Below are 26,524 nucleotides of genomic sequence, written 5' to 3'. Positions count from 1 at the left end.
AGCTACATAGAGATTCTTAAGGCACATCACTAAAAAGAACAGTATGCATTCAAATACGCTGGTTAATCACTACCCTTTGGGGATGTGTGTTCAACCAGCTCTATGTTCACCCATTCATATCATTGCATGGCCTATATTTCTCCATCTTTCACAAGTATGTCATGAAATGCCCTGTAAAAGGCCAAATATCCTATGCCATTGAATTATTTTTCCTAATCTATCCAGCTGTAAATCCTGTCAAAGATAAAGTTCCTCTGAAATTATTTTCACTAATGAGGCCACATAGGCTTTGAGTCATCACTGCTTCTTTCAAAGGCAGTAAACCTCCATGTAGATCATCGAATTAGTCCACATATCATTGCTTAGAATTTATTTCTAGTTTCTTGGTACTCATGTCCTTTTTTGCTTGAAAGTTTCTTTTTAACTTGTAAGGCACATTCCACATTTCCTCCTGGGATCTGATAATTCACTATATTTACCTTATATTTTACTTTATCTCTGTCTGCCTTCAGTTAACACAATCATCTGGGCCAGTTGCTGTGGCTCACACTTGTAATCCGAGCACTTTGGAAGCCCAGGTGGGTGGATCACTGGAAGCCAAGAGTTTGAGACCAACCTGGGCAGCATGGTGAGAGCCCATCTGTATACAAAAAGTAAACAAGCAAACAAACCGACAAACGCACAACTGTCTGCTGGTAACTACTAGAGGTTTGCCAGTGATTTGTCACCAGTTATCAATGTCTTGCTGGTGCCAAGGATTTTTCATCCTAAAAGTGCACCCCAACCTTCAACTAGGAACACATATAAGGCTGTAGTGAAATGCTCCTCTGTCCCATCTTTTGTCTTTGGTTCCCTAGATTAGCTATCTATCTAATACACTTAAAATAATTAAAGACTGGGCTGGGCAGGGTGGCTCACGACTGTAATCCCAGCACTTTGGGAGGCTGAGGCATGTGGATCACTTGAGATCAGGAGTTCAAGACCAGCCTGGCCAACATGGGGAAACCCCATCTCTATTAAAAATACAAAAATTAACTGAACATGGTAGCACGTGCCTGTAGTCCCAGCTACTCGGGAGGCTGAGGCTAGAGAATCACTTGAACCTGGGAGGTGGAGGTTGCAGTGAGCTGAGATTGTACCATTGCACTCCAGGCTGGGTGACAGTGAGACTCTATCTCTAAAATAATAATAATAATTAAAGACTAGAACAACTCACAAATTAATGCAATTATATATAAAATAGTTCAGGCATGAAGCCTCATGGAAAGACACTAAATTTTTGTTGGTTGGAAAAGAAAGAAGAAAATTCTTTCATTCATTCCATATTTGTTGAGTACTTACCCTGTTCCAGTCACTGTATCCAGGAACACGTTCAGTCATGGCCCTGTCCTTACAGTCTAGTACATGAGTAAGTTCTATTTGAAGGGATATACCTAGTGAGAGATCTTCCAAAGGCATCACTTACAAGATAAAAGACTTAGGAAAGGAAGTAAACATTTGGGAGGCATTAGCAGATAGATTAAACTGGATAAAATGTAAAGAGAAAGAAGAAAAGATGAGCAAAATCTTTATTGGCCTTGAGGCATGAGGATTACTCTCAGATGAGGTGTCAGAAGTATCAAGGAATGAAAATCAAATGCAGTTTGGAGACCAAACGAGGTATCAAAGGAGGGGTAATAATCACATTAATAGCTGACACTTAGTACACTCACATTTATGTGACAAGTACTTTGATGAACTTTTACATTCTTTCCTCTCTTCCTTTTCACAACAAGCCTGTAGGGGAGTTTCTGGTTCTATCCCCATTTCATAGATGAAGGGGTTAAGTAATTTGTCTAAGATCACAGAGCTAGTGGGCATCCAAGCAAGGATTCAAATTCAAGCATGGTGATCTCTATCTGAGATCCTCAGAATATCTGTTGGAAAAAGGAATGATTATTTTTTTTTAATTTTATTATTATTATACTCTAAGTTTTAGGGTACGTGTGCACAACGTGGAGGTTAGTTACATATGTATACATGTGCCACGCTGGTGTGCTGCACCCATTAACTCGTCATTTAGCATTAGGTATATCTCCTAATGCTATCCCTCCCCCCTCCCCCTACCCCACAACAGTCCCCAGAGTGTGATGTTCCTCTTCCCGTGTCCATGTGTTCTCATTGTTCAATTCCCACCTGTGAGTGAGAACATGCGGTGTTTGGTTTTTTGTCCTTGCGATAGTTTACTGAGAATGATGATTTCCAATTTCATCCATGTCCCTACAAAGGACATGAACTCATCCTTTTTTATGGCTGCATAGTATTCCATGGTGTATATGTGCCACATTTTCTTAATCCAGTCTATCATTGTTGGACATTTGGGTTGGTTCCAAGTCTTTGCTATTGTGAATAGTGTTGCAATAAACATACGTGTGCATGTGTCTTTATACCAGCATGATTTATAGTCCTTTGGGTATATACCCAGTAATGGGATGGCTGGGTCAAATGGTATTTCTAGTTCTAGATCCCTGAGGAATCACCACACTGACTTCCACAATGGTTGAACTAGTTTACAGTCCCACCAACAGTGTAAAAGTGTTCCTATTTCTCCACATCCTCTCCAGCACCTGTTGTTTCCTGACTTTTTAATGACCACCATTCTAACTGGTGTGAGATGGTATCTCATTGTGGTTTTGATTTGCATTTCTCTAATGGCCAGTGATGGTGAGCATTTTTTCATGTGTTTTTTGGCTGCATAAATGTCTTCTTTTGAGAAGTGTCTGTTCATATCCTTTGCCCACTTTTTGATGGGGTTGTTTGTTTTTTTCTTGTAAATTTGTTTGAGTTCATTGTAGACTCTGGATATTAGCCCTTTGTCAGATGAGTAGGTTGCAAAAATGTTCTCCCATTTTGTAGGTTGCCTGTTCACTCTGATGGTAGTTTCTTTTGCTGTGCAGAAGCTCTTTAGTTTAATTAGATCCCATTTGTCCATTTTGTCTTTTGTTGCCATTGCTTTTGGTGTTTTAGACATGAAGTCCTTGCCCGTGCCTATGTCCTGAATGGTAATGCCTAGGTTTTCTTCTAGGGTTTTTATGGTTTTAGGTCAAACGTTTAAGTCTTTAATCCATCTTGAATTAATTTTTGTATAAGGTGTAAGGAAGGGATCCAGTTTCAGCTTTCTACATATGGCTAGCCAGTTTTCCCAGAACCATTTATTAAATAGGGAATCCTTTCCCCATTGCTTGTTTTTCTCAGGTTTGTCAAAGATCAGATAGTTGTAGATAGGTGGCATTATTTCTGAGGGCTCTGTTCTGTTCCATTGATCTATATCTCTGTTTTGGTACCAGTATCATGCTGTTTTGGTCACTGTAGCCTTGTAGTATAGTTTGAAGTCAGGTAGCGTGATGCCTCCAGCTTTGTTCTTTTGGCTTAGGATTGACTTGACGATGCAAGCTCTTTTTTGGTTCCATATGAACTTTAAAGTAGTTTTTTCCAATTCTATGAAGAAAGTCATTGGTATCTTGATGGGGATGTCATTGAATCTGTAAATTACCTTGGGCAGTATGGCCATTTTCACAATATTGATTCTTCCTGCCCATGAGCATGGAATGTTCTTCCATTTCTTTGTAAGGGATGATTAAATTTTAAGAGCGATTTTGTATATAGATTTACCTGCCTTTAGGTTTGTCCTTGATATCTTAATGAACTGTTTCTCAGATAGTCATATCTTATACTTCACTTGTTTGCCAAGCTTTCTCCCTCTTTTACAAGGTCCTAAATTCCCTTACCACCACCTGCCTCTTCAAGACACTTTCTCCCTTTTTTACAGGCCCTACATTTCTTTACCCCTACCTGCCACTTCAAGGCACTTTGACATCTCCTTCCACCTCACCCTGCCTCATCCTCCATGATCCAGTCATATTAAACTCTTCTGAGAACTCACCTGGTGCTTTTCATTCCTGAGCTTTCAAAGCTTTCCCCATGCCCAAACTTCACATCATCTGGGGTGCCTTCCCTGGTCATCCAGGCTAAGGCTGTGAGTGTGAGACCAATGTGGTCACACACGGCCTCTCACTCAGCAGAGCCCTGTGCTCTGAGATTAATGCTCTGAGTTGCCATCCTGAAATTCCGAATAACTTTATCTTTGCATTTGTGTTTTGTCAGTGAAGTCCAATAGGGTGATGAAGCCTGTACCCGGGCCTTGGAGGCTTGCCTCACTTGCAGTTCTGCAGGGTTCTCCAGTGCCTGCCCGACCTTCCATCTTCACGCCAGCCCAATGATCACTTCCCACCCCCACCTACCAACATGCCTGGGTGCCAGTGTAGAAGAGCCAGGGTGAGGCTGACTGCCTTTGAGGCTCTGTACTCACGTAGCCCCACATCCAAGGGAGTATGGCAAAAAAGAGTAAATAAAAAGCACCCTCCGGGCATGGTGGCTCACACCTGTAATCCCAGCACTTTGGGAGGCTGAGGTGGGTGGATAACAAGGTCAGGAGATCGAGACCATCCTGGCTAACACGGTGAAACCCCGTCTCTACTAAAAAATACTAAAAATTAGCCAGACGTGGTGGCAGGCACCTGTAGTCCCTGCTACTCAGGACGCTGAGGCAGGAGAATGGCGTGAACCTGGGAGGTGGAGCTAGCAGTGAGCGGAGATCGCACCACTGCACTCCAGCCTGGGCGACAGAGTGAGACTCTGTCTCAAACAAACAAACATTAAAAAAATAAACAAACAAAAAACACCCTGACAGGTCTGGAGCAACACCACTGAGGGAAAAAGGAAAAAATCTCATTTACTGCTTTTTGAATAGGTCCTCCTGTTTTTATTTTTTACTGGATTCTGTCATTTACATTGTCACACTTTCTGCAAGGCTTGCAATGACAAGGGCCCATAGGCATCATAGGAAGTAATGTGAATGAATCAAGCGAAGTGGACAGAAGCCAGAGCAAAGTAGAGAGTATATGTTCCTCCAAAAGGGGGTCACTGCTCCAGCCCCAGCCAGTCATTTCCATGGAGAACATGGACCTAAAGTTGTCATCCCTTCTGATTTTTCAAATAAATCTGAATGTTTATATAAAATATCTCACTTTTTTTTAAGGTTAAAAATTGCTAAAACGTGATAAATGCCAAATAAAATTTGTAGGCCATATAAGACTGGTCTATAGGCCACTATTTTGAAACCTTTGAATCTCTGATTTATTGCACATGCCATCTTAAATGTCATTTCCCCTGTTAGACTTGGCTCTATAAGAAAATATGCCAAGTGTTTGTGATTTGTTCTTGAATCTCCAGAACCTAACATAATTCGTAGCAAATAATAGAGGCCCAATATTGTGGAATGAAGGCCTAGTCATGTGGATCTACCATTGCTGTTGACACTTTTGAGGTTTTCTTGATATTAGTAAGTGAATATTGTTCAACATTTATGCAGAGATACTAATATTCTCAGAATTTATATTCAACATTAGACAATTATTTCAGTGGTTTTAATAGTTATAACAAGTCTTTTATTTTATAAAATACAAACATACAAGTACCAAAGAATCTTTTTCACTAGAGGGCTTAAATATTAATATTTTGAATTTCATAAATTCCTACATATGAATATTGAGAATTTCATTGGAAAAAGATCAATGAATGAAGCTTTAAAAAATTAATAGTTCTCCAGCTAAAACAACTTTTTTTTTTTTTTTTTTTTTTTTTTTTTGAGACAGAGATTCACTCTTGTTGCCCAGGCTGGAATGCAATGGTGCGATCTCGGCTCACCACAACCTCCGTCCCCCAGATTCAAGTGATTCTCCCACCTCAGCCTCCCAACCAGCTGGGATTACAGGCATGCGCCACTATGCCCAATTAATTTTTTGCATTTTTAGTAGAGACGGGGTTTCTCCATGTTGGTCAGGCTGGTCTCGAACTCCCGACCTCAGGTGATCTGCCTACCTTGGCCTCCCAACTAGAGTATACTTACAAATTTTAAAAAAACTTAAATAATCAAAATATGCCATGTAAAGTACATTTTTATTGTAAGCCTAGAATTTCAATAACATTTTTGCATTATGACATTTTAAAATATCTGTTCTTACCAGAAAACTAATGCTGTTTTCCTTAAAAATTGTACAATGAATTATGAAGTAACAGAGTAACATGGGACTCAGAGCCAGGATCTTGGCAAGTCCACAATTTGGTACTTATTTGGCTTCATGGCCTTTGTCAAGTCATTTACATTCTCTGCGTCTCACATCCTGTTTTGGTAAAATAATGTACAAAGTTTTAAGGTCTCTTCCAGTTCCAAAGTTTTATGGTAATAAAAAGGATGCCACGTTTTTAAAGGTGATATTAATTTTTTTCAGTCATTCAACATATTTTAATTATCTACTATGTGCTAGGCACTGTTTTAGACCCTGAGGACTACAAAAATAAGCAGAAAAGATAAAACACTGGCTCTCCTGAAGTTTATGCTCTAGTAGCAAAGAGACAATAAAAAGTAACACAAGAAATAGGGCCATTGCATGGTATAGTAATGGTGACAGAGGCTGTAGAAAAAAATATAGAGCAATGTAAAAGGGTTTTGATGGAATGTTGTAGGGTAGAGATTGCAGTTTAGTGGAGTAGGCGATGTAGGTCTCATTTAAAAGCTGATGCTTGAGCAAAGACACAGGAGGTGAGACAGTGAGCCATGTGACTATCTAGGGAAAGGATATATTGGTCATAGAAAATAGCTATTACAGCAACCTTGAAGCATAAATGTCTCTACCATATTCAGGAAACAACAAGGAAGCCAGTTTGGATCAAATAAGGATAATGATGGTAGGAGAGTAGAAGGTGACATTAAACAGGTAACTTAGGGGAAGGATCATGTAGAGGCTTTGTGTAAATGTTGTTTTTACTCTGAGAAAAATGGGGAGCAATTAGAGAGTTTTGAACAAGAGGATTAACCTGATTTGACTTAGATATTAACACCTAGGCGGCTGTTGTGTTGAGATTAGACTATACATGAAGAGGGTAAAACCAGATATAGGCAGTTAGAACATGAATACAGTTGTCAAGGTGAGGCATGATGAGCTTGGACGAAGAAGATGACAAGTGGAGGTGATGAAAAGTAGTGAGATTCTGTACCTATTTTTAGGGTAAGACATTTGAAATGTTAAATTTGACATGGAGATATCAAGTTTGCAGTTACATATAAGAATAGAGTTCAGGAGACATATTCAGGCTAAAGACATTAATTTGGAAATTGTTATTATGTAGATGGTACTTAAAGACACGAGACTGAATAATAACAGCAGGGATTGAGTGTACAGAGAAAGGGGAAATAACCTATAGATTATATATACTTGAGGACATTTCAGTGTTGATATGTCAGAAATAAGTGAAGGAACCAGCAACAAAGTTGGTCAAGAGACGGCCAGCGAGGTAGGAGGAATACAAAGAGAATATGCTATCCTGAAAGCCGGGATTAGAAAATAGGTCAAATAAAATGAGGACTAAGAGATGGCTTTGGATTTAGCAGTATGGATGTCTTTGATGACGAGAGTAGCCTTACTAGAATGGGTAGGAATTAAGTAGAGTGGGTTAAAAGAAAGAGGAAGTAAAGGAAGTAGAGACAACCTGTATAGACAACTCTTTTGAGAAGTTTCATTGTGAAAGGAAATGGAGAAATAAAGTATAGGAGCTATAAAGGGAATTAGGGTCAAAACAGTGATATTTGTTTCAAGATGAGGAGATAACAGCATGTTTGTTTTCTGACAAGAATGATCCAGTTAAAAAGGAAATATTGATAATGTGGGAGGAAGGGAGAGAATTGCTAGAGTGACACTCTTAAGTAGGTGAGAGAGGATGAGATCTGGTGTACCAACAGAGGAGATGGTCTGAGCTAGACAACAGTTCATCCTCAGAAATAGGACAGAAGGAAGAGCATAAAGAATCAATGCTGGTAGGAGGGCAAGTGCAAAGTATTATGTAGAAATTACTTTGTTTATTTGAATTGTTTTAACATAGAAGCTCATATTTATGGATTACTTGATATGTGGTAAAAAAAATTAAATATTGACTGCATTAACTCATTTAATTCTTACAACACTATAGAAGTAATTCTACAAAATTAAAGGATGAAGAAGTAGAGAGTTGAAGTGACCTGTGCACAGCCTGGGTTCTAACCCTGGTGGTCTGGCTCCAGAGCCTGCCCTCTTAGCGTCTATGATGCATTGCCTCTGCTCTCTCCAAGAAAAAAAAAAAACCTTCTCCAATCTTATTCTCTACAAACATATTCGCTAGCACCCTTTTAACAAAATGTTGAGTTGTTTCAGGCACAAACTTGTGATGCTATATGATAACTTCATGAAAATCAGTCCCTTAGGTATATCTTAAAGGCTTACTGTGGAATCATATGCAGAAATTAAGAATTCATAATTACATCGAAAAATTACTTAACTTTCTCATAAATATGGTGATGTTCACACCCACAGAGAAACTGAGATAGAGGAAAAGGGAGATGATAGCTCTCATCCAGGAACTTTAGGGCATGTAATATTTTTGTTTTGTTTTTTTTTTGTAAACAAAGTTTCACTCTTGTTGCCCAGGCTGGAGTGCAATGGTGCAATCTTGGCTCACTACAACCTCCACCTCCCGGGTTCAAGCAATTCTCCTGCCTCAGCCTCCTGAGTAGCTGGGATTACAGGCATGCGCCACCATGCCCATCTAATTTTGTATTTTCAGTAGAGACGAGGTTTCTCCACATTGGTCAGGCTGGTCTCGAACTCCCACCCTCAGGTGATCCGCCTGCCTCGGCCTCCCAAAGTGCTGGGATTACAGGCATGAGCCACCATGCTCAGCTGTAGGGCATGTGATTATTGAATGAAATGGCCTAAGAAATGTACTGTTTACATTGTTTGGTTACTTGACTGCTTACTCAGCATTTATAAGTTAAATCTATGGACACGAGGCCCTATTGTGTTTGCAGAATTTTGTTTTTAAACTGGTGCAACTACACAATTCATGCATATAGCAAAATTGCACTTGTATAAACTTATGCTCCAAAAAATTGATGTACTATATTCCATGGTCTTGAACATTACTAGGAAACTTCTATGTTCACCTAGTTTACTTCACCTACATTCACCTAGTAAAAATGTTGCACCTCGTCACTTCTCTGATTGCCTGTACTCTGATAAGGATTCAGTCAACTCAGTATCCACTACCTCTCTTCTCAACCTTAGATGCTGGCCAATATTTAAATGACAGGAGCTCACTGATGTAGACATATTGATAATTTCAGGTTGCTCAAAGACCTATGACCTATGCAGCTTATTCTTAAATACCCAGCCTGTTTGAGGGCCAGAATCCTGAGATTACAGTTTATTTAAGGCCAAAAGGCAACAAAATAAGCCCAGTGAATGTGGGTGTGTGACTCCTCCAGTCAACACATAACCTGAATTTAAAACTTTTGTGCTACAACAAATACAAGGCTTGTTTGATTAATGGATTTGGTTCCTGGAAACTGTCTTAGCAGAATTTACTTTAGGCTTTCAATTTTGTGCTACGAAATAAGAAGTTTAACCAGGATATCAGTTGTTGCATTTCCTTTGCTATTTTCCTAAGAGCAAGACTGGAAAGTTTTATGACACTGTGTTCTCAGGCTGGCAGGGTTTAAACAAACAAGGTTCCCTGGACATGAGGGAAGGTTGCCTTTGTTCTTGTCATAGCCGTTTGTCTTGGGTTGAGCAGTACAGTCATTTCTCATACATGTGGAAGGTGCTAAGATCAGTCATTTACCTTGGATCATAGTTCAGTGGACATTACACTGATTACATTTTAAGATACATGTTTGTTCTTTATGTGAATGTCCTTAGGGCCTTTGAGGCTGCCCTGAGATAGAGGCAAGGGAAAGTACATTCACTTGCTACCTTCCTCTCAGGGTTAATATAAACCTTGTTTCTTCATTCACCCTGTCTGATACACATTGTTTCTGATTTGACCTTGCTTCTTAGCTCTTGCCCTATTCACATATCCTCTGCACCGTCCTTTATCCCCACCCCTATCGACCTCCATTCCCTATCCCTACCATGGTGACTGCCTATACCTAGACTCCCATTTGGTTTTATTCCATGGCTTCAGCTTAACATTTACTTCTGTTTTATTCCTGCCTTCTCCAAATCACTGAGTGATCTCAGTCATTTATTTCCTCTCTTCCAGTACCCCCTGTTTCTCGCTCTGGTCAGTTTATGCATCTGTTTATTAGATTTGTCATTACAAAACCAAACACTCCTCTCAGTCTCTATTCCTACAAAGCCTCACTGTGGGTGTCTACTACCTGCAGTCCAGGCAGACTTCCCTGGGCACTTTCCACATGTGACTTCCTTTAAGTTTGCAGTAAATGCCGCAGCCATGAGTGAACACAGTCTTCCCACCATAGATGAACTCTCTTGCCTCTAAACTCTCTCTCTTCTAAAACTCGTTTGGTCACTGTCCCAACTTTTGTAGCTCTTATCATACCGCCTTATACTGTAGGTATTCCATTGTACTTCTTACCTTTCCTTCTCGATTTTAGCTCCTTGAAGGAGGGGGCATGAGTTAAAAATATTAGTATCACCCACAGCACCTCACATAGAAGACACTATCTTTGTCCAATGAATGAGTCCATTTCTCATGATGTCATGAAAAAGGAGGGGGGGAGCAATGATATAAGAAAGACACATTAGCATTTATTAAAAGAAGACAAATAAAAATAGATTTCTCAATTCCTGTATCAGAGACAGGCAGTAGATTATAAAGACAGGAAGAGGGTCAGGAAGGCTTGGTTGGAGAAGGACATTCTGAGTGGCCTGGAAAACATTCGAAGCAGCCAAGTTTCCACAGGTGCTTTTCTTTTCCTGATTACTCTTCTATTATCTGGAATTAGCCTAGTTTCTAGGCCCTGTGCCCCTAGGATATGTCCAGGTATTTAGAGGCCTCCTATGGGCAGATGTCTAGGGTCTATGACCAAAGTTGGCGACGTGTATTATGCCCATACAAAGGAATTTACCTATAAAGTGTCTGCAGAAGAAACCTTATTATTAGTTGATCCCTTCACATTATTAATGTTCACACTGCAAAATTGTGCCTGAAAGACAAGAACTTCACTCACAGAGGCACATAGGTACCCTTATTTGGGTTGATGTAAGGCATAGGCCCTTCAAAGTCAATAAAAATTTTATAAGCAGGAAATAACCAGCCCCCAACCATGAACTGGTCACCATTTCTGTACTACCTGGGGTTCAGGCATAGATGAAAACCCCTACTGGCTGTAAGTTTGGTCTGTGTTCACTTCATGACCTTGGGAATTTTATTGCCCCCCTTAATGGCCATTCTAATTGCTTGGCTTCACAGTTCATCATCTTGTTACCTTAAGAGAATCCTAAGAGCTGCCTCATTTCTTCTGTTATCTCTTTGCATAAAGTTTAATGCATGTGCAGTCTTTTTACTTTTCCTTTTTTCTGTGTCTGAAAGGTTGCGATAACAGAAATAACAATAGCTACAAGCTTTTGTGAAGTTAATTATTTTAAATGAGCAAAGAAGACCAAGCACCTGAGAAGAGAATGGCTCAGAAATTGTAAAGAAAGTGTGATGCTCTGCTACAGTTGGTTGATATTTGGCTCTTTTATTTTTCTCCTGAGTAACATAAGAGTGATTGAGCTCAGAGGACGTGAACATCCTGCACAGGAAATAGATGATGTGTGGAGGAGGTGAGGGGGGCACCCAGCAGCCGTTCTCTGAATCCTTCAGTGAGCTTCCCTTGAATATGCCGGAGAAGCAAGTAGAGGGCTGGAAAACAGAGGCTGTGCTTGGATGGCTCCCAACACACTTCACAAAGCTCAGGAAAAGCTCAGCTAAGCCACATGCATTTTATGTTTTCCCGAGGAAAGACTCTTGTTGGTCTCAGGGTTAAGGAGTCTCAGCAAGTTCTTATAGACACACTAAAACATTCACTTAGTATTTCCCTCTGTCATGGAAAGGAGCCCAGGGAATAAAATCACACTTAGTGCCTGCGAGGCTAGTTGGCTCAGGGCAGAGATAGCGGGGCAGTGACTATATTGTGGGGCACCCTTAGCTCCCCAGCTTCACTAGGTTTATAAAAAAGGTATGTGTGTGTGTGTGTGTGTGTGTGTGTGTGTGTGTATAAAAGTACGAAATCCTGAAATACACACATCCACTCTTCTGAGTTTAGTTTTTTCAAGTTTCAACTAAGATTGTGTGTATGTGTGTGTGCACACAGGTATATATATGTGTATATACATACACACACACACACACATATATATATATTTATATATGAATGAATACTACCTTCATCTTTATCAGGAGGACCAAATAAACACCATGTAAACTGTAAGGTATGGAGAGACATAAAGGTGAGGGGCAAGTGACAAGTCTGAAAACTGTCAAGAGCTGAAGCTTGGGTTTTTTTTAATTTTCCCCAAAACATATTTTAAAGCAAAAAACTAAAGCATTTATTTTTCCTTTGTGAGAATGATTTGGGATGTTCATTGGAGCAAAAAGGCCATTTATGAACTGACTTTGGCTTTGCTTTGGCCTGTCGTAGCCACTGTGTTTATTTCAGAACCTGAGATTTACACTGACTGCATATTAACAGAGAAGAAAACCTGGAGTCATTGGCATTGGAATTTTCCAGTACAATTTTCCATTATCTGCTCAACTTAAATTGTTTCTTTTCTAGAAAAAAATGTATTTTTAGCTTTTTCACTTATGTTCCTCCATAGAAGGCTTACTACTATTTTAAAGACATATTACCTTGCTCACAAACTTGTAATTTTCTCATTCATAATTAATGCTTTCCGATATTGTCATTGTCCTGAAATTTTAGCCATAAAAAGTATATATAATTATGCAAAATAGAGACACTGGAATATTGTTAGTATCAGAAGTATGTAACACTGTTCCTAGGTTTAGAATGTTGTGTGTTCCTTTTTTCCTGGGTTTCCACTTCCAATCTAGTGAAACTGGAAACCAGACTTGTTTTGGTGGTGTTTTTTTGGTCATCTGATTGTAATTTATAATTAAGAATCAACTGGTTAAATAAGTGAAGATGGAAGTGAATAAAGCAACTATCCTTATGCTAATGAGAAAATCTGCAAAGTTTTCTCCTTTAAATACTTTTTAGAGAAACAAATATTTAATTAGAATTGTCACTTAATGTCTTGCAAGAAAACAAATGTGGTCACTTAAGTTATTTTAAAAATTTTCTAACTAGAAAAATCATATAAAGTATTGACCAGTTGATTCAGTATAGTACCATGCAAGATGCTTAAACAATAAGTACATGCTGTTTGGGAACTATACAACTGCGTACAAAGTAAAAATCAGTTACTTGAATGCAGTAAGTGCAAAGTAGTTCTGCTTCAGCCTGATTAAGCAGCGCCACCTACTGCACAGAAGATGTATTTTATGTTTGGGAATTCTCTAGTAGAAACAAATCTCTACAGAGCTAAGCACAGAACAAAAGCAGTTTTCAGTCTGTTATCGTTTAAAATTTCATCTGGGTTAATTTATTGAAGTTTTTTCTAGTGTTTCCCTGTGTCTATTAGTCTACCCATTCATATTGAGAACAACAATTAAATAAAGGGAGAGAACAGGAGATAAAAATGCAAATATGAAAAAATAGGAATATAGGATATTCATTCTTGGTATCTATTGATGTATCTCTTATTATGAAAAAAAAATTCGGTATACCTCCATTTTCCCTTTTACACATGACAATGACATAAGAATCAACAGTTAACCAATGCTTGTTTAAATTGAACCATTGTTCACATTTTATTCTAGGCTGCCTATAAGTTTGTCCAATATTAAATGACCATGCATTAATAGGGCTCTGTTGCATTCCTCTTTCTTTATGCTTTTTATCTTCATAATAGCATGTACATCTACAATATTTTTAAAATAATAATTTCTAACGTTCTAATGTATTTTACATTATGGCATCACATAGGCATTTCATAGAGTATTAATAAGAATGTATCTTTTTATTATGTTGGGACCATTAATTATTCTTGCAACCCTTTGGGTTTATTTCATCTAGTCTATTATACCACAACATAAAATAAATAAGTGACAGTAGACATGGTACGATAGTGATTGTGATTCTTTTTATTATTCCCTGCCACTCTTTCAAGGTCTTAACTGATTATTTACCACTCACATTACTCACAATGATGCTTGCACTTTTATGATGAGGAGATCATATCATTTCAGTTCCTGCTTTATAATTAATTTCGCAGCATGCACTCATTCATATCAAATCGTATTTGTCACCCATTAATTTATTTATATATTAATGGAATGTCACACGGTCAAGAATTTATGATAGTTAACATTTGCCAGGGCTTTGATCTCCAAATTAACTGAAACAGAACATAAATTGTTTCTATATCATACCAAAGTCATAATTATATAATTGATGCCTGTTAGAAATCTAGACATACAAATAGCACAAATGGTCTCAATTTTGCATCCTCATTTGAAGAACAGCTATTTGAATCCCAAATACTACCCAAAACTTGACTTACTTATACCTGTCTATATCTTTAAAACTTTTTATATTTATTGTAACTTTTCTCATTCAATTAAAACTTATTGAATATTTACTATATGCTAGGCGCTATGCTAGGTTCTAGTGATTCGGTGATTAAAAAATGAATTCCTTGCCCTCAGTGAGTTATCTTTCTTGCAGAGGAAAATGGTGAGTAGTGTGTGAGTGGTCCTGGGACAGGAAGATACAGGCACAAAAGGAAGTCAGCTCAACCCAATCTTCATGGAATAGGGAAGTGTAGTAAGGGGGAAATGAAGGAAGACTTCCTGGAGAAGAGAAATCCTGAATTGAGTTTGCAGAAGAGATAAAGCATTTGTCAGGAAGATAAGTAGAAAAAGAGTGTTCCAGGAGAGGAGATAGGATTTGCAAAGACATTGAGATGAGAGAACAAGATAAGTTTAAGGAAATACATGAGGTTCAATTCACCTGAGACTCAAGACAGCAAATAAACTTCTGAAAAATGAGATTAGACAAATAGGCAAAGTTTAGATAATGGAGAATCTTTCATGAGTTTGAACTTTATTTATTTATGAATGCTTTAGTGTTTTTTTTTTCAAAATATTTTAAGAAGTGAGGAGTGAGTGGTACAATCAGATACAAACTGATTAGAAATGTTTCTGGCAACACTGTTGAGAAGGGAATTCAGTAGAGTGTGACTGGAGGAAGGGAGATGGGTTAGGGAGTAGTCCAGGAAGGAATCCAAGGGAGAGCAATAAACAACGATGGGCATGGACAAGGAGAAGATGCATATTGATGGACTGTTAACAGTAGTAGAACTAATTTAATGACCAAGTTAATGTGAAAACTGCAAAAGAGGAAGTCCAGTAAAACTTCTGTTTCCAGTATGAGAAAGATTTGATGGCACCACTCACTAAGATACAGGTAGTGCACAGATTAGAGATGAGCAGAGAAGAGAGATCTGCTGCAAATGTGTTAAATGCATCCACTTGGAGAGGTCCGATGGGTGGCTGCTTATGGACATTGTGGAGTTCAGGGGAGAGATTTAAATTAGAGATCTTCAGCTCTAATCTTTGTGAATCCTTAAGAATATGTCTAACTTACTGAAAAATTAAAAATAAGTTGGAAGTTGGTTCTGCATTATATTCCAAGACCTTCCTTCATCTATTGCACTGTTCTTACACCCCCTTCCCCCAGAGGACTGGTATGAACAGTTGTATCCCCTCATCCTTACCCTGAAGGACTGCATGGGAGAAGTGGTGAACCGAGCCAAGCAGTCCCTGACGTTTGTGCTCCTTCAGGAACTTGCGTACAGCTTGCCCCAGTGTCTGATGCTGACGCTAAGAAGAGACATCGTCTTCAGCCAAGCAGTAGGTGCCTGTTGTTATTGTTAGTACAAAACAATGCCGGATTGTTAACACCCTATCCTTGATGATGAATAGAATTCTTATTGGGACAGCTTTATTTTTAAAAAGATCCTTAAAGTTTTGGTATCCCATGTTTCTTATTCACGATAAATATCAGCTGAATATCCTAAGCAAAGAGTTTATGAGACCTTAAGTATTTATTTCTGAAAAGAGATGGCCAAGTCTCTAAAATGTAAATTCTGCTTCACAGGGCATGAAGTCCGTGAAGGAAGTGGTCATCATCTTTGTATTATGCTCTGGGATCTACATAAGTGTAAGGGAAGGGACTGTTGACTTGCACTCCAGGTGACAAGCTAGGACTTGGCAAAGGGGATCTGTTTGCAGTCGCTTATTTGTACAGCTCCCCCATGAATCCTGAGACAGGATTTCACAATTATCTCTTATTTTGTTTTTAAAATAAGTTTTCAGGGCAGTAAGGCTCGAGTAGGAGGTTTGACAGGGCCACCTTCTTTGCCTACACCCAACATGATTCATAATGCCAAGGCCTGCCTCCATCACGGTGGGTGTGCTGGTGCCTTCCTTCTCCCCACCTGCCTCCATCCTCATGGCTGAGTTTTATAGACAGGACATATGGAGAGAAAGAAAAAGAAGACTTCTCTTTCTAAACATTCTGGGAAAAGGGAATGTTTTAACCAAACTGTCGCTTTCCCCCACTATTTCATGAATGGTCCAGTGGCACATGAAGCTAACCAGGTGTCGGAAAATATGCTCTGCCTTATACATACATGTTTCGTCATTGTGTTCTTTTAATGACCCTGTGAAATGATTATTATCGCCTCTATTTTACATGTACAAAAAATAGTAAGATTTGGAAGTGCTTAAGTGTTTATGAATTTACTGTTAGAAATGGTAGACATAAGATTTGAAGACCTATCAACCTTACTCCTGTCCATGTTCTTTTTCCCTTTGCACTTCTACCTTCCCCAAGACTTTTATACACAGCAATTCTAGATCAAAGACTGTCAACTTGTTTTACTGTGCCTACCAAATAGTTGTAGTTTTGTTATACATACCTGAGAATCAAATCTGTGATGCCTCAGAAGTCTTAAAATATTTCAAAATAAAACAAATACGTTTGCTAACTGCAGTAAATCTCATCAATATTTTTTTTTCAGCTTGCCGGATTGGTTTGTGGTTTTATCATCAAATTACAGACAAGTCTGTATGACCCAGGCTTCCTACAGCAGCTTCACACAGTGGGGTTGATAGTACAATATGAAGGACTGCTAAGTACATACAGTGAGTATTGCTTTAGTACAAGTTAAAATCACATTTCTATTCAGAAGGACATTTAATCCAGAAATTTTTCAAGAAAACATAAAAATAAGTAAACCTTTATTGTGCCAAGTTTTACAAAAATAATATAACTTTCAGTTTTTTGCATTCACCTTGTAACTTACTTTTGCCTCCTATTATGCTTTGAAAATGGAATTATAGATTATTTCAGAGTGGACTCCTGAGGAGCCATCTGGCTTTTTTAATATAAAAGGCTCTGTGCCAACATAGTTGCAATGACTGGATTTTAAAGTCTCAACCCTGTAATGTCTAGAACTGCACTGTTCAATATAGTAGCCTTGTGTGACTTTTGGGTACTTGAAATGTGTCTAGTCCAAATCAATAAGTACTAGATATGCATACCAGATTTCAAAAACTAGTTTTAAAAGATATTTTATATTGATAATTAATAATTTCATATTAATTTACAATTGAAATGGCATTTTGGATATACTGGATTAAGTAAAATATATTATTAAAATTAATTCTACCTTTTTAATTTCACTCTTTTAAAAAATGACTACCAGGAAATTTAAAATTATATATGTGGCTCACATATTTCTGTTAGAGAGTGCTGATCTGGAATCTTAATGATCTCCCTGTCAGGCTTCATTTGTTAATGTATGGAGATGCAAAACTAGCATGAACCTGGGTCAGTGATGATAAATTCAGCTACCTCTGTTATTTCTAGACAACAGATATCAGTCCTGCCAGTAGAAAGAAAGGTACACAAATCACAAAGGGGTTAAAACCTCTCTCCAGCCTCACAGCAAATGTCCACGTTCTTCCTTCCCTCAAAGGGTAGATTGACTTCTGAAGTCCATTGAAATGGTTCTCATTTCACTAAGAAACACCTTCAGCCTCTGAGGAAAAGTGTCTAGAGTAGGTTCACTGCATTCAGAAACTCATTCAATAAAATGCTAGAACAAATTCCAGCAGGGAGGCATAGTAGCTAGTGACATTTTCCTCAAATGTTTGTTTGTAGCTAAGTGCCTTTTCTATTGTTTAGGCGATGAAATTGGAATGCTAGAGGACATGGCCGTTGGCATTTCCGATTTAAAGAAAGTCGCATTTAAAATAATTGAAGCCAAATCCAATGATGTGTTGCCAGTTATAACAGGAAGACGGTAAGCAGTGCTCACTTCCTGAAGACCAGGCTTTGTTAGACATGTCGTGTTAACTCCTGTCAGAGGAGGCAAGGAGAATTCAGGTTTGATTTGGGAATATTTATTTTGTTTTTTTTCTTTTCCTTTTTGGTAAGAAATACACATGGATGATATGATAGGGGACAATCTCAAAAAACTCCTGGAAGTCTCATGAATGTTTTAAATTGTAGTGAGTTGAGTATGGCAGTACTCTCCCACAAAATACAAGAAATTCAAAATAATAGCCTGCATGAGAACATTTTTCTCCTTATTACTATCTCATCCAAAGCTCTGGGTGTTTTTACTTTTGCGGGAATTGTTCAGTTAATAGACTCATAATTCTTGAAATGACTTTAAATTAAATTCAGTTAAAAGCAGCAACATTTTAGAAAAGATATATTTCTGTGTCAGGGGAATATACCACCATTTTTCTTAATTATTTTTGACAACTCACTCTCAGACTGTGAGATTTCCGAGAAGGGTTTTCAATAAATAGCTTCAAAGGTCAGTGTATGATAGGCAAAATGTCAGAAATAATTAAGAAAAATGATGGTGTGTAGAACAGACCTCCAATAGAAGAGGTACATCTTATAGTAAGTTGTCTCAATCAGAGGTCCAAACTATTCCGGTGTTAGTGCTTTTAATTGCTGCATGAGGATATTTAAAATTTGAAACATTCTGGGGTCATGTTCAAAACATATGAACATACAAAAGGGAGAGCCTTTTCATGCTAGAGAGAGAGGCAAAACACACTGAGTATAAAGTTCAAAGTAAACTTGTTTTCCTGTTGATAGTAAACATATAATAATTATTTTAAATGTTATGAAGGATACCCAGAACCACATGGTTGACTGAAAGGTGACTTTCTTACTCACAAAAAAACCCACATCCTCAGAAACTAAATATTTACCTAGAATTAATGCTTAACTTGCCATTCATTTGGGAGAAATAGAATAAAATTGCTCATACTCACACCTGAAAAACAGTACAATTCTATATTTCTCTCAAGTTTACTATCAAAAGTGAAGCAGTAATACTTATATCACAATGTTTAAGGGAAGCTTACCAGGCCATTTAGTGTAGGCAGAGTATAGCATGCTTTTTCTGAGGAAGTTCTTCAAACAGTATTGAAACTCAAAAGTGATTATGCAGGTAGGGGCGTGACTCCTAGAATGACGAAGTGAGCAGCTTAGCACACCCTCTCTCCAAAAGGAATATTACAACTGGAAATAACAATCCAAAACAACCATTTTAGGATAAACAGAATAAATTGGATGCAAACCACAAATTCAGAAGTACTTATTTGTGAGAAACTGCTGAACATTGGGCAGCATCAGTAGGAGTCTGTGGCATTTTGCTGAGGGCTGCTCCCATCAACCCTGGCCCTGTGAACACGATTTCCTAGGGCAAGGCCATTAACACCAGCAACTTCACTAACAGAGGGGGCTGACTTGACTTGGATTGGAGTAGGAAATAGCACAGTCCTGAAAGTTGTCAGAAACGGTGGTTTAGATTAGCAAGTCTAACTTATAATCACATCGAAAAGAATAGGTATAAACTTGACAAAGTTAGTCTGAATGTTGTACACAGAAGACACAAAATATTGCTGAGAGAAATTAATAGGATCCACTAAATGGAGAGACAGCCTGTGTTCATGGATTAGAAGACTCAATATTGTTTAGTAATTCTCCGTAATTGATCTATAGATTCATTGCAATCGCTATCTAAATCTCTGTAGTCTTTTTGCAGAAATTGGCAAGCCTAACCTAAAATTTATATGTAAATGCAAAGGACCCAGACATTTTGTAAAAGAAGAACAAAGTGGAAAAACTTACACTTTCTGACTTCACAAATTACTACAAAACTATAATAGTCAAGACAATGTAGTATTAGCATAAGTGTATACATGTAGATTAATAGAACAAAATTTACTGTCCAGAAATAAACTATTATCTTTAAAGCCAATTGATTTTGAACAAAGCTGCCAAGGTAATTCAATGGAGAATGGAGAATCTTTTCAAAAAATGATGCTGGGACAATTGGTTTATCTATATGGAAAGAGAAGAATTTACACATATACAAATATTAGCTCACAATAGATTGTAGATCTAAATGTAAGAGCTAAAACTGTGAAACTTCTAGAAGAAAACTCAGAAGGAAATATTTGTAAGTTGGGTTTAGGTAATGAGTTCTATATATATACATATGTATACGTGTATATATATGTATATATATAGAACTCATATATACGTATATATGTATATATACATGTGTGTGTGTGTGTGTATATATATATATACTTTAAATTCTAGGCTACATGTGCACAATGTGCAGGTTTGTTACATGTGTATACATCTGCCATGTTGGTGTGCTGAACCCATTAACTCGTCATTTACATTAGGTATATCTCCTAATGCTATCCCTCTCCCTTCCCCGCACCCCACGACAGACTCCAATGTATGATGTACCCCATCCTGTGTCCAAGTGTTCTCATTGTTCAGTTCCCACCTATGAGTGAGAACATGCAGTGTTTGGTTTTCTGTCCTTGCAATAGTTTGCTCTGAATGATGGTTTCCACCTTCATCCATATCCCTACAAAGGACATGAACTCATCCTTTTTATGGCTGCATAGTATTCCATGGTGTATATGTGACACATTTTCTTAATGCATTCTATCATTGATGGACATTTGGGTTGGTTCCAAGTCTTTGCTATTGTGAATAGTGCCGCAACAAACGTACATGTGCATATGTCTTTATAGCAGCATGATTTATAATCCTTTGGGTACATACCCAGTAATGGGATGGCTGGGTCAAATGGTATTTCTAGTTCTAGATCCTTGAGGAATCGCCACACTGTCTTCCACAATGGTTGAACTAGTTTACAGTCCCACCAACAGTATAAAAGTGTTCCTATTTCCCCACATCCTCTCCAGCACCTGTTGTTTCCTGACATTTTAATGATCGCCATTCTAACTGGCTTGAGATGGTATCTCATTTTGGTTTTGATTTGCATTTCTCTGATGGCCAGTGATGATGAGCATATTTTCATGTGTCTGTTGGCTGCATAAATGTCTTCTTTTGAGAAGTGTCTGTTCATATCCTTTGCCCACTTTTTGATGGAGTTGTTTGATTTTTTTCTTGTAAATTTGTTTAAGTTCTTGTAGATTCTGGATATTAACCCTTTGTCAGATAGATAGATTGTAAAAATTTTCTCCCATTCTGTAGGTTGCCTGTTCACTCTGATGGTGGTTTCTTTTGCTGTGCAGAAGCTCTTTAGTTTAATTAGATCCCATTTCTCAATTTTGGCTTTTGTTGCCATTGCTTTTGGTGTTTTAGTCATGAAGTCCTTGACCATGCCTATGTCCTGAATGGTATTGCCTAGGTTTTCTTCCAGGGTTTTTATGGTTTTAGGTCTGACATTTAAGTCTTTAATCCATCTTGAATTAATTTTTGTATGAGGTGTAAGGAAGGGATACAGTTTCGACTTTCTACATATGGCTAGCCAGTTTTCCCAGCACCATTTATTAAATAGGGAATCCTTTCCCCATTTCTTGTTTTTGTCAAGTTTGTCAAAGATCAGATGGTTGTAGATGTGTGGTATTATTTCTGAGGGCCCTGTTCTGTTCCACTGGTCTATGTCTCTGTTTTGGTACCAGTACCATGCTGTTTTGGTTACTGTAGCCTTGTAGTATAGTTTGAAGTCAGATAGCATGATGCCTCCAGCTTTCTTCTTTTGGCTTAAGATTGTCTTGGCAATGCGTGCTCTTTTTTGGTTCCATATGAACTTTAAAGTAGTTTTTTCCAATTCTGTGAAGAAAGTTATTGGTAGCTTGATGGGGATGGCATTGAATCTATAAATTACCTTTGGCAGTATGGCCATTTTCACGATATTGGTTCTTCCTATGCATGAGCGTGGAATGTTCTTCCATTTGTTTGTGTCCTCTTTTATTTCGTTGAGCAGTGGTTTGTAGTTCTCCTTGAAGAGATCCTTCACATCCCTTGTAAGTTGGATTCCTAGTTATTTTATTCTCTTTGAAGCAATTGTGAATGGGAGTTCACTCATGATTTGGCTTTCTGTTTGTCTCTTATTGGTGTATAGGAATGCTTGTGATTTTTGCACATTGATTTTGTATCCTGAGACTTTGCTGAAGTTGCCTATCAGCTTAAGGAAATTTTGGGCTTAGACGATGGGGTTTTCTAGATATACAATCATGTCATCTGCAAACAGGGACAATTTGACTTCCTCTTTTCCTAATTGAATACCCTTTATTTCCTTCTCCTGCCTGATTGCCCTAGCCAGAACTTCCAACACTATGTTGAATAGGAGTGGTGAGAGAGGGCCTCCCTGTCTTGTGCCAGTTTTTGCCTATTCAGTATGATATTGGCTGTGGGTTTGTCATAGATAGATCTTATTATTTTGAGATACGTCCCATCAATACCTAATTTAGTGAGAGTTTTTTTTCATGAAAGGCTGTTGAATTTTGTCAAAGGCCTTTTCTGCATCTATTGAGATAGTCATGTGATTTTTGTCTTTGGTTCTGTTTATGTGATGGATTATGTTTATTGATTTGCATAGGTTGAAGCAGCCTTACATCCCAGGGATGAAGCCCACCTGATCATGGTGGATAAGCTTATTGATGTGCTGCTGGATTCGGTTTGCCAGTATTTTATTGAGGATTTTTGCATCGATGTTCATCAGAGATATTGGTCTAAAATTCTCTTTTTTTTGTTGTGTCTCTGCCAGGCTTTGGTATCAGGATGATGCTGGCCTCATAAAATGAGTTAGGGAGGATTCGTTTTTTTTCTATTGATTGGAATGGTTTCAGAAGGAATGGTACCAGCTTCTCTTTGTACCTGTGGTAGAATTTGGCTGTGAATCCATCTGGTCCTGGACTTTTTTGGTTGGTAGACTATTAATTATTGCCTCAATTTCAGAGCCTGTCATTGGTCTATTCAGGATTCAACTTCTTCCTCGTTTAGTCTTGGGAGGGTATATGTGTCCAGGAATTTATCCATTTCTTCTAGATTTTCTAGTTTATTTGCATAGAGATGTTTATAGTATTCTCTGATGATAGTTTGTATTTCTGTGAGATCAGTAGTGATATCCCCTTTATCATTTTTTGTTGCATCTATTTGATTCTTTTCTCTTTTCTTCTTTATTAGTTTTGCTACCGGTCTGTCAATATTGTTGATCTTTTCAAAAAACAGCTCCTGGATTCATTGCTTTTTTTGAATGGTTTTTTGTGTCTCTATCTCCTTCAGTTCTGCTCTGATCTTAGTTATTTCTTGCCTTCTGCTAGCTTTTGAAGGTGTTTGCTCTTGCTTCTCAAGTTCTTTTAATTGTGATGTTAGGGTGTCAATTTTAGACCTTTCCTGCTTTCTCTTGTGGGCATTTGGTGCTATAAATTTCCCTCTACACACTGCTTTGAATGTGTCCAGAGATTCTGGTATGTTGTATCTTTGTTCTCATTGGTTTCAAAGAACATCTTTATTTCTGCTTTCATTTCGTTATGTACCCAGTAGTCATTCAGGAGCAGCTTGTTCCGTTTCCATGTAGTCGAGCAGTTTTGAGTGAGTTTCTTAATCCTGAGTTCTAGTTTGATTGCACTGTGGTCTGAGAGACAGTTTGTTATAATTTCTGTTCTTTACATTTGCTGAGGAGTGCTTTACCTTCAACTATGTGGTCAATTTTGGAATAAGTGTGATGTGGTGCTGAGAAGAATGTATATTCTGTTGATTTGGGGTGGAGAGTTCTGTAGATGTCTATTAGGTCTGCTTTGTGCAGAGCTGAGTTCAATTCCTGGATATCCTTGTTAACTTTCTGTCTCGTTGATCTGTCTAATGTTGAGAGTGAGGTGTTAAAGTCTCCCTTTATTATTGTGTGGGAGTCTAAGTCTCTTTGTATTTCTCAAAGGACTTGCTTTATGAATCTGGGTGCTCCTGCATTGGGTGCATATATATTTAGGATACTTAGCTTGTCGTGTTGAATTGATCCCTTTACCATTATGTAATGGCCTTCTTTGTCTCTTTTGATCTTTGTTGGTTTAAAGTCTGTTTTATCAGAGACTAGGGTTGCAACCCCTGCCTTTTTTTGTTTTCCATTTGCTTGGATCTTCCTCCATCCCTTTATTTTGAGCCTATGTGTGTCTCTGCACATGAGATGGGTCTCCTGAATACAGCACACTGATGGGTCTTGACTCTTTATCCAATTTGCCAGTCTGTGTCTTTTAATTGTAGCATTTAGCCATTTACATTTAAGGTTAATATTGTTACATGTGAATTTGATTCTGTCATTATGATGTTAGCTGGTTATTTTGCTTGTTAGTTGATGCAGTTTCTTCCTAGCCTTGATGGTCTTTACAATTTGCAATGTTTTTGCAGGGGCTGGTACCAGTTGTTCCTTTCCACGTTTAGCACTTCCTTGAGGAGCTCTTGTAAGGCAGGCCTGGTGGTGACAAAATCTCTCAGCATTTGCTTGTCTGTAAAAGATTTTATTTCTCCTCCACTTACGAAGCTTAGTTTGGCTGGATGTGAAATTCTGGGTTGAAAATTCTTTTCTTTAAGAATGTTGAATATTGGTCCCCACTATCTTCTGGCTTGTAGAGTTTCTGCCGAGAGAGCTGCTGTTAGTCTGATGGGCTTCCCTTTGTGGGTAACCCAATCTTTCTCTCTGACTGCCCTTAACACGTTTTCCTTCATTTCAACTTTGGTAAATCTGACAATTATGTGTCTTAGAGTTGCTCTTCTCGAGGAATATCTTTGTGGTGTTCTCTGTATTTCTTGAATTTGAATGTTGGCCTGCCTTGCTAGATTTGGGATGTTCTCCTGAATAATATCCTGCAGAGTGTTTTCCAACTTGGTTCCATTGTCCCTGTCACTTTCAGGTAAACCAATCAGATGTAGATTTGGTCTTTTCACATAGTCCCATATTTCTTGGAGGCTTTGTTCGTTTCTTTTTACTCTTTTTTCTCTAAATTTCTCTTCTCACTTCATTTCATTCATTTGATCTTCCATCACTGATACCCTTTCTTCCACTTGATTGAATTGGCTACTGAAGCTTGGGCATGCATCATGTAGTTCTCGTGCCATGGTTTTCAGCTCCATCAGGTCATTTAAGGTCTTCTCTATACTGTTTATTCTAGTTAGCCATTTGTCTAATCTTTTTTCAAGGTTTTTATCTTCTTTGTGATGGGTTTGAACATTCTCCTTTAGCTTGGAGAAGTTATTACCGGTTTAGGTAATTAGTTCTTAGACATAACACAAAAATCAAGACCCATAAAAGAAGAAAATAGATAAATAGGACTTCATCAAAATTATAAACATTTAAGCATCAAAAGAACACCATTAAGTAAGTAAAAAGACAAGCCACAGATTAGAAGATAATATTTACAAATCCTATATTTGAAAAAGGACTCATATTCAGAATATGTAAATAAATGTTACAACTCAATAATAATGACACCAAAAACCTAATTTGAATATGAGCAAAAAGTTTGAATAGCTGTTTCACCAAATAGGATATATGAATGATTTATAAGTACAAGAAAACATATTCAACATAATTCCTCACTAGGAGAATAAATTTAAAATCACAGATACCATTTCCTTCACACTAGAATCATCAGATAAGAGCAAATGTTGGTGAGGATGTGGAAAACCTGGAACCCTTGTACATTGCTGGTGGAATTGTCACTTTGAAAATAGTTTGGCAGTCTTAAAAAGTTAAATATAAAATTACCATATGACTTTTAGACTTACCCCCAAGAGAAAATGAAACATACCTCCATACCACGGCTCAGTCCTGCATGTTCATTGCAGCATTATTAATAATATGCCAAATCATGGAATAATCCAAGTGTCTATCAACTAATAAATGTGTTGACAAAATGTGATATCGATACAATAGAATTCTATTCGCTAATTAAAAGGAACAAGCTACTGATATATGCCACAACATGGATGACTTCAAAAACATTATGCTAGGTGAAAAAGGCCAGACAAAAAAGATTACATACTCTATGAATCAATTAATAGGATATATGCAGAAAAATAAAATTCATTCATAGGAAACAGACAGAAAATAGATGAGTGGCTTTCTGGGCTAGCGGTGGTAGTAGAGCTGACTATAAACAGGCACAAGGAATCTTTTTAAGT

General features: G+C 37.9%; 1 protein-coding gene across 10 annotated transcripts in view; it reads left to right on the top strand.

Annotated features, from left to right (window-relative positions):
• Positions 1-26,524, top strand: part of INPP4B (inositol polyphosphate-4-phosphatase type II B) — an 813,511-nt gene that overhangs the window by 696,311 nt on the left and 90,676 nt on the right. For all 10 annotated transcript variants that reach the window (XM_063603916.1, XM_055111865.2, XM_014344746.5 and 7 more), the window contains 3 exons: positions 15,719-15,891; positions 17,064-17,187; positions 18,233-18,350. In XM_063603916.1, the coding sequence (XP_063459986.1) occupies positions 15,719-15,891; positions 17,064-17,187; positions 18,233-18,350 (415 nt within the window). The remainder of the gene's footprint in view (positions 1-15,718; positions 15,892-17,063; positions 17,188-18,232; positions 18,351-26,524) is intronic.

Source organism: Pan paniscus, chromosome 3, assembly GCF_029289425.2.
Source record: "Pan paniscus chromosome 3, NHGRI_mPanPan1-v2.0_pri, whole genome shotgun sequence".
NCBI classification, from domain to species: Eukaryota; Metazoa; Chordata; class Mammalia; order Primates; family Hominidae; genus Pan; species Pan paniscus.
Note: the sequence above shows the minus strand (reverse complement) of the source record. Positions and strands in the feature narration are given on the sequence as shown.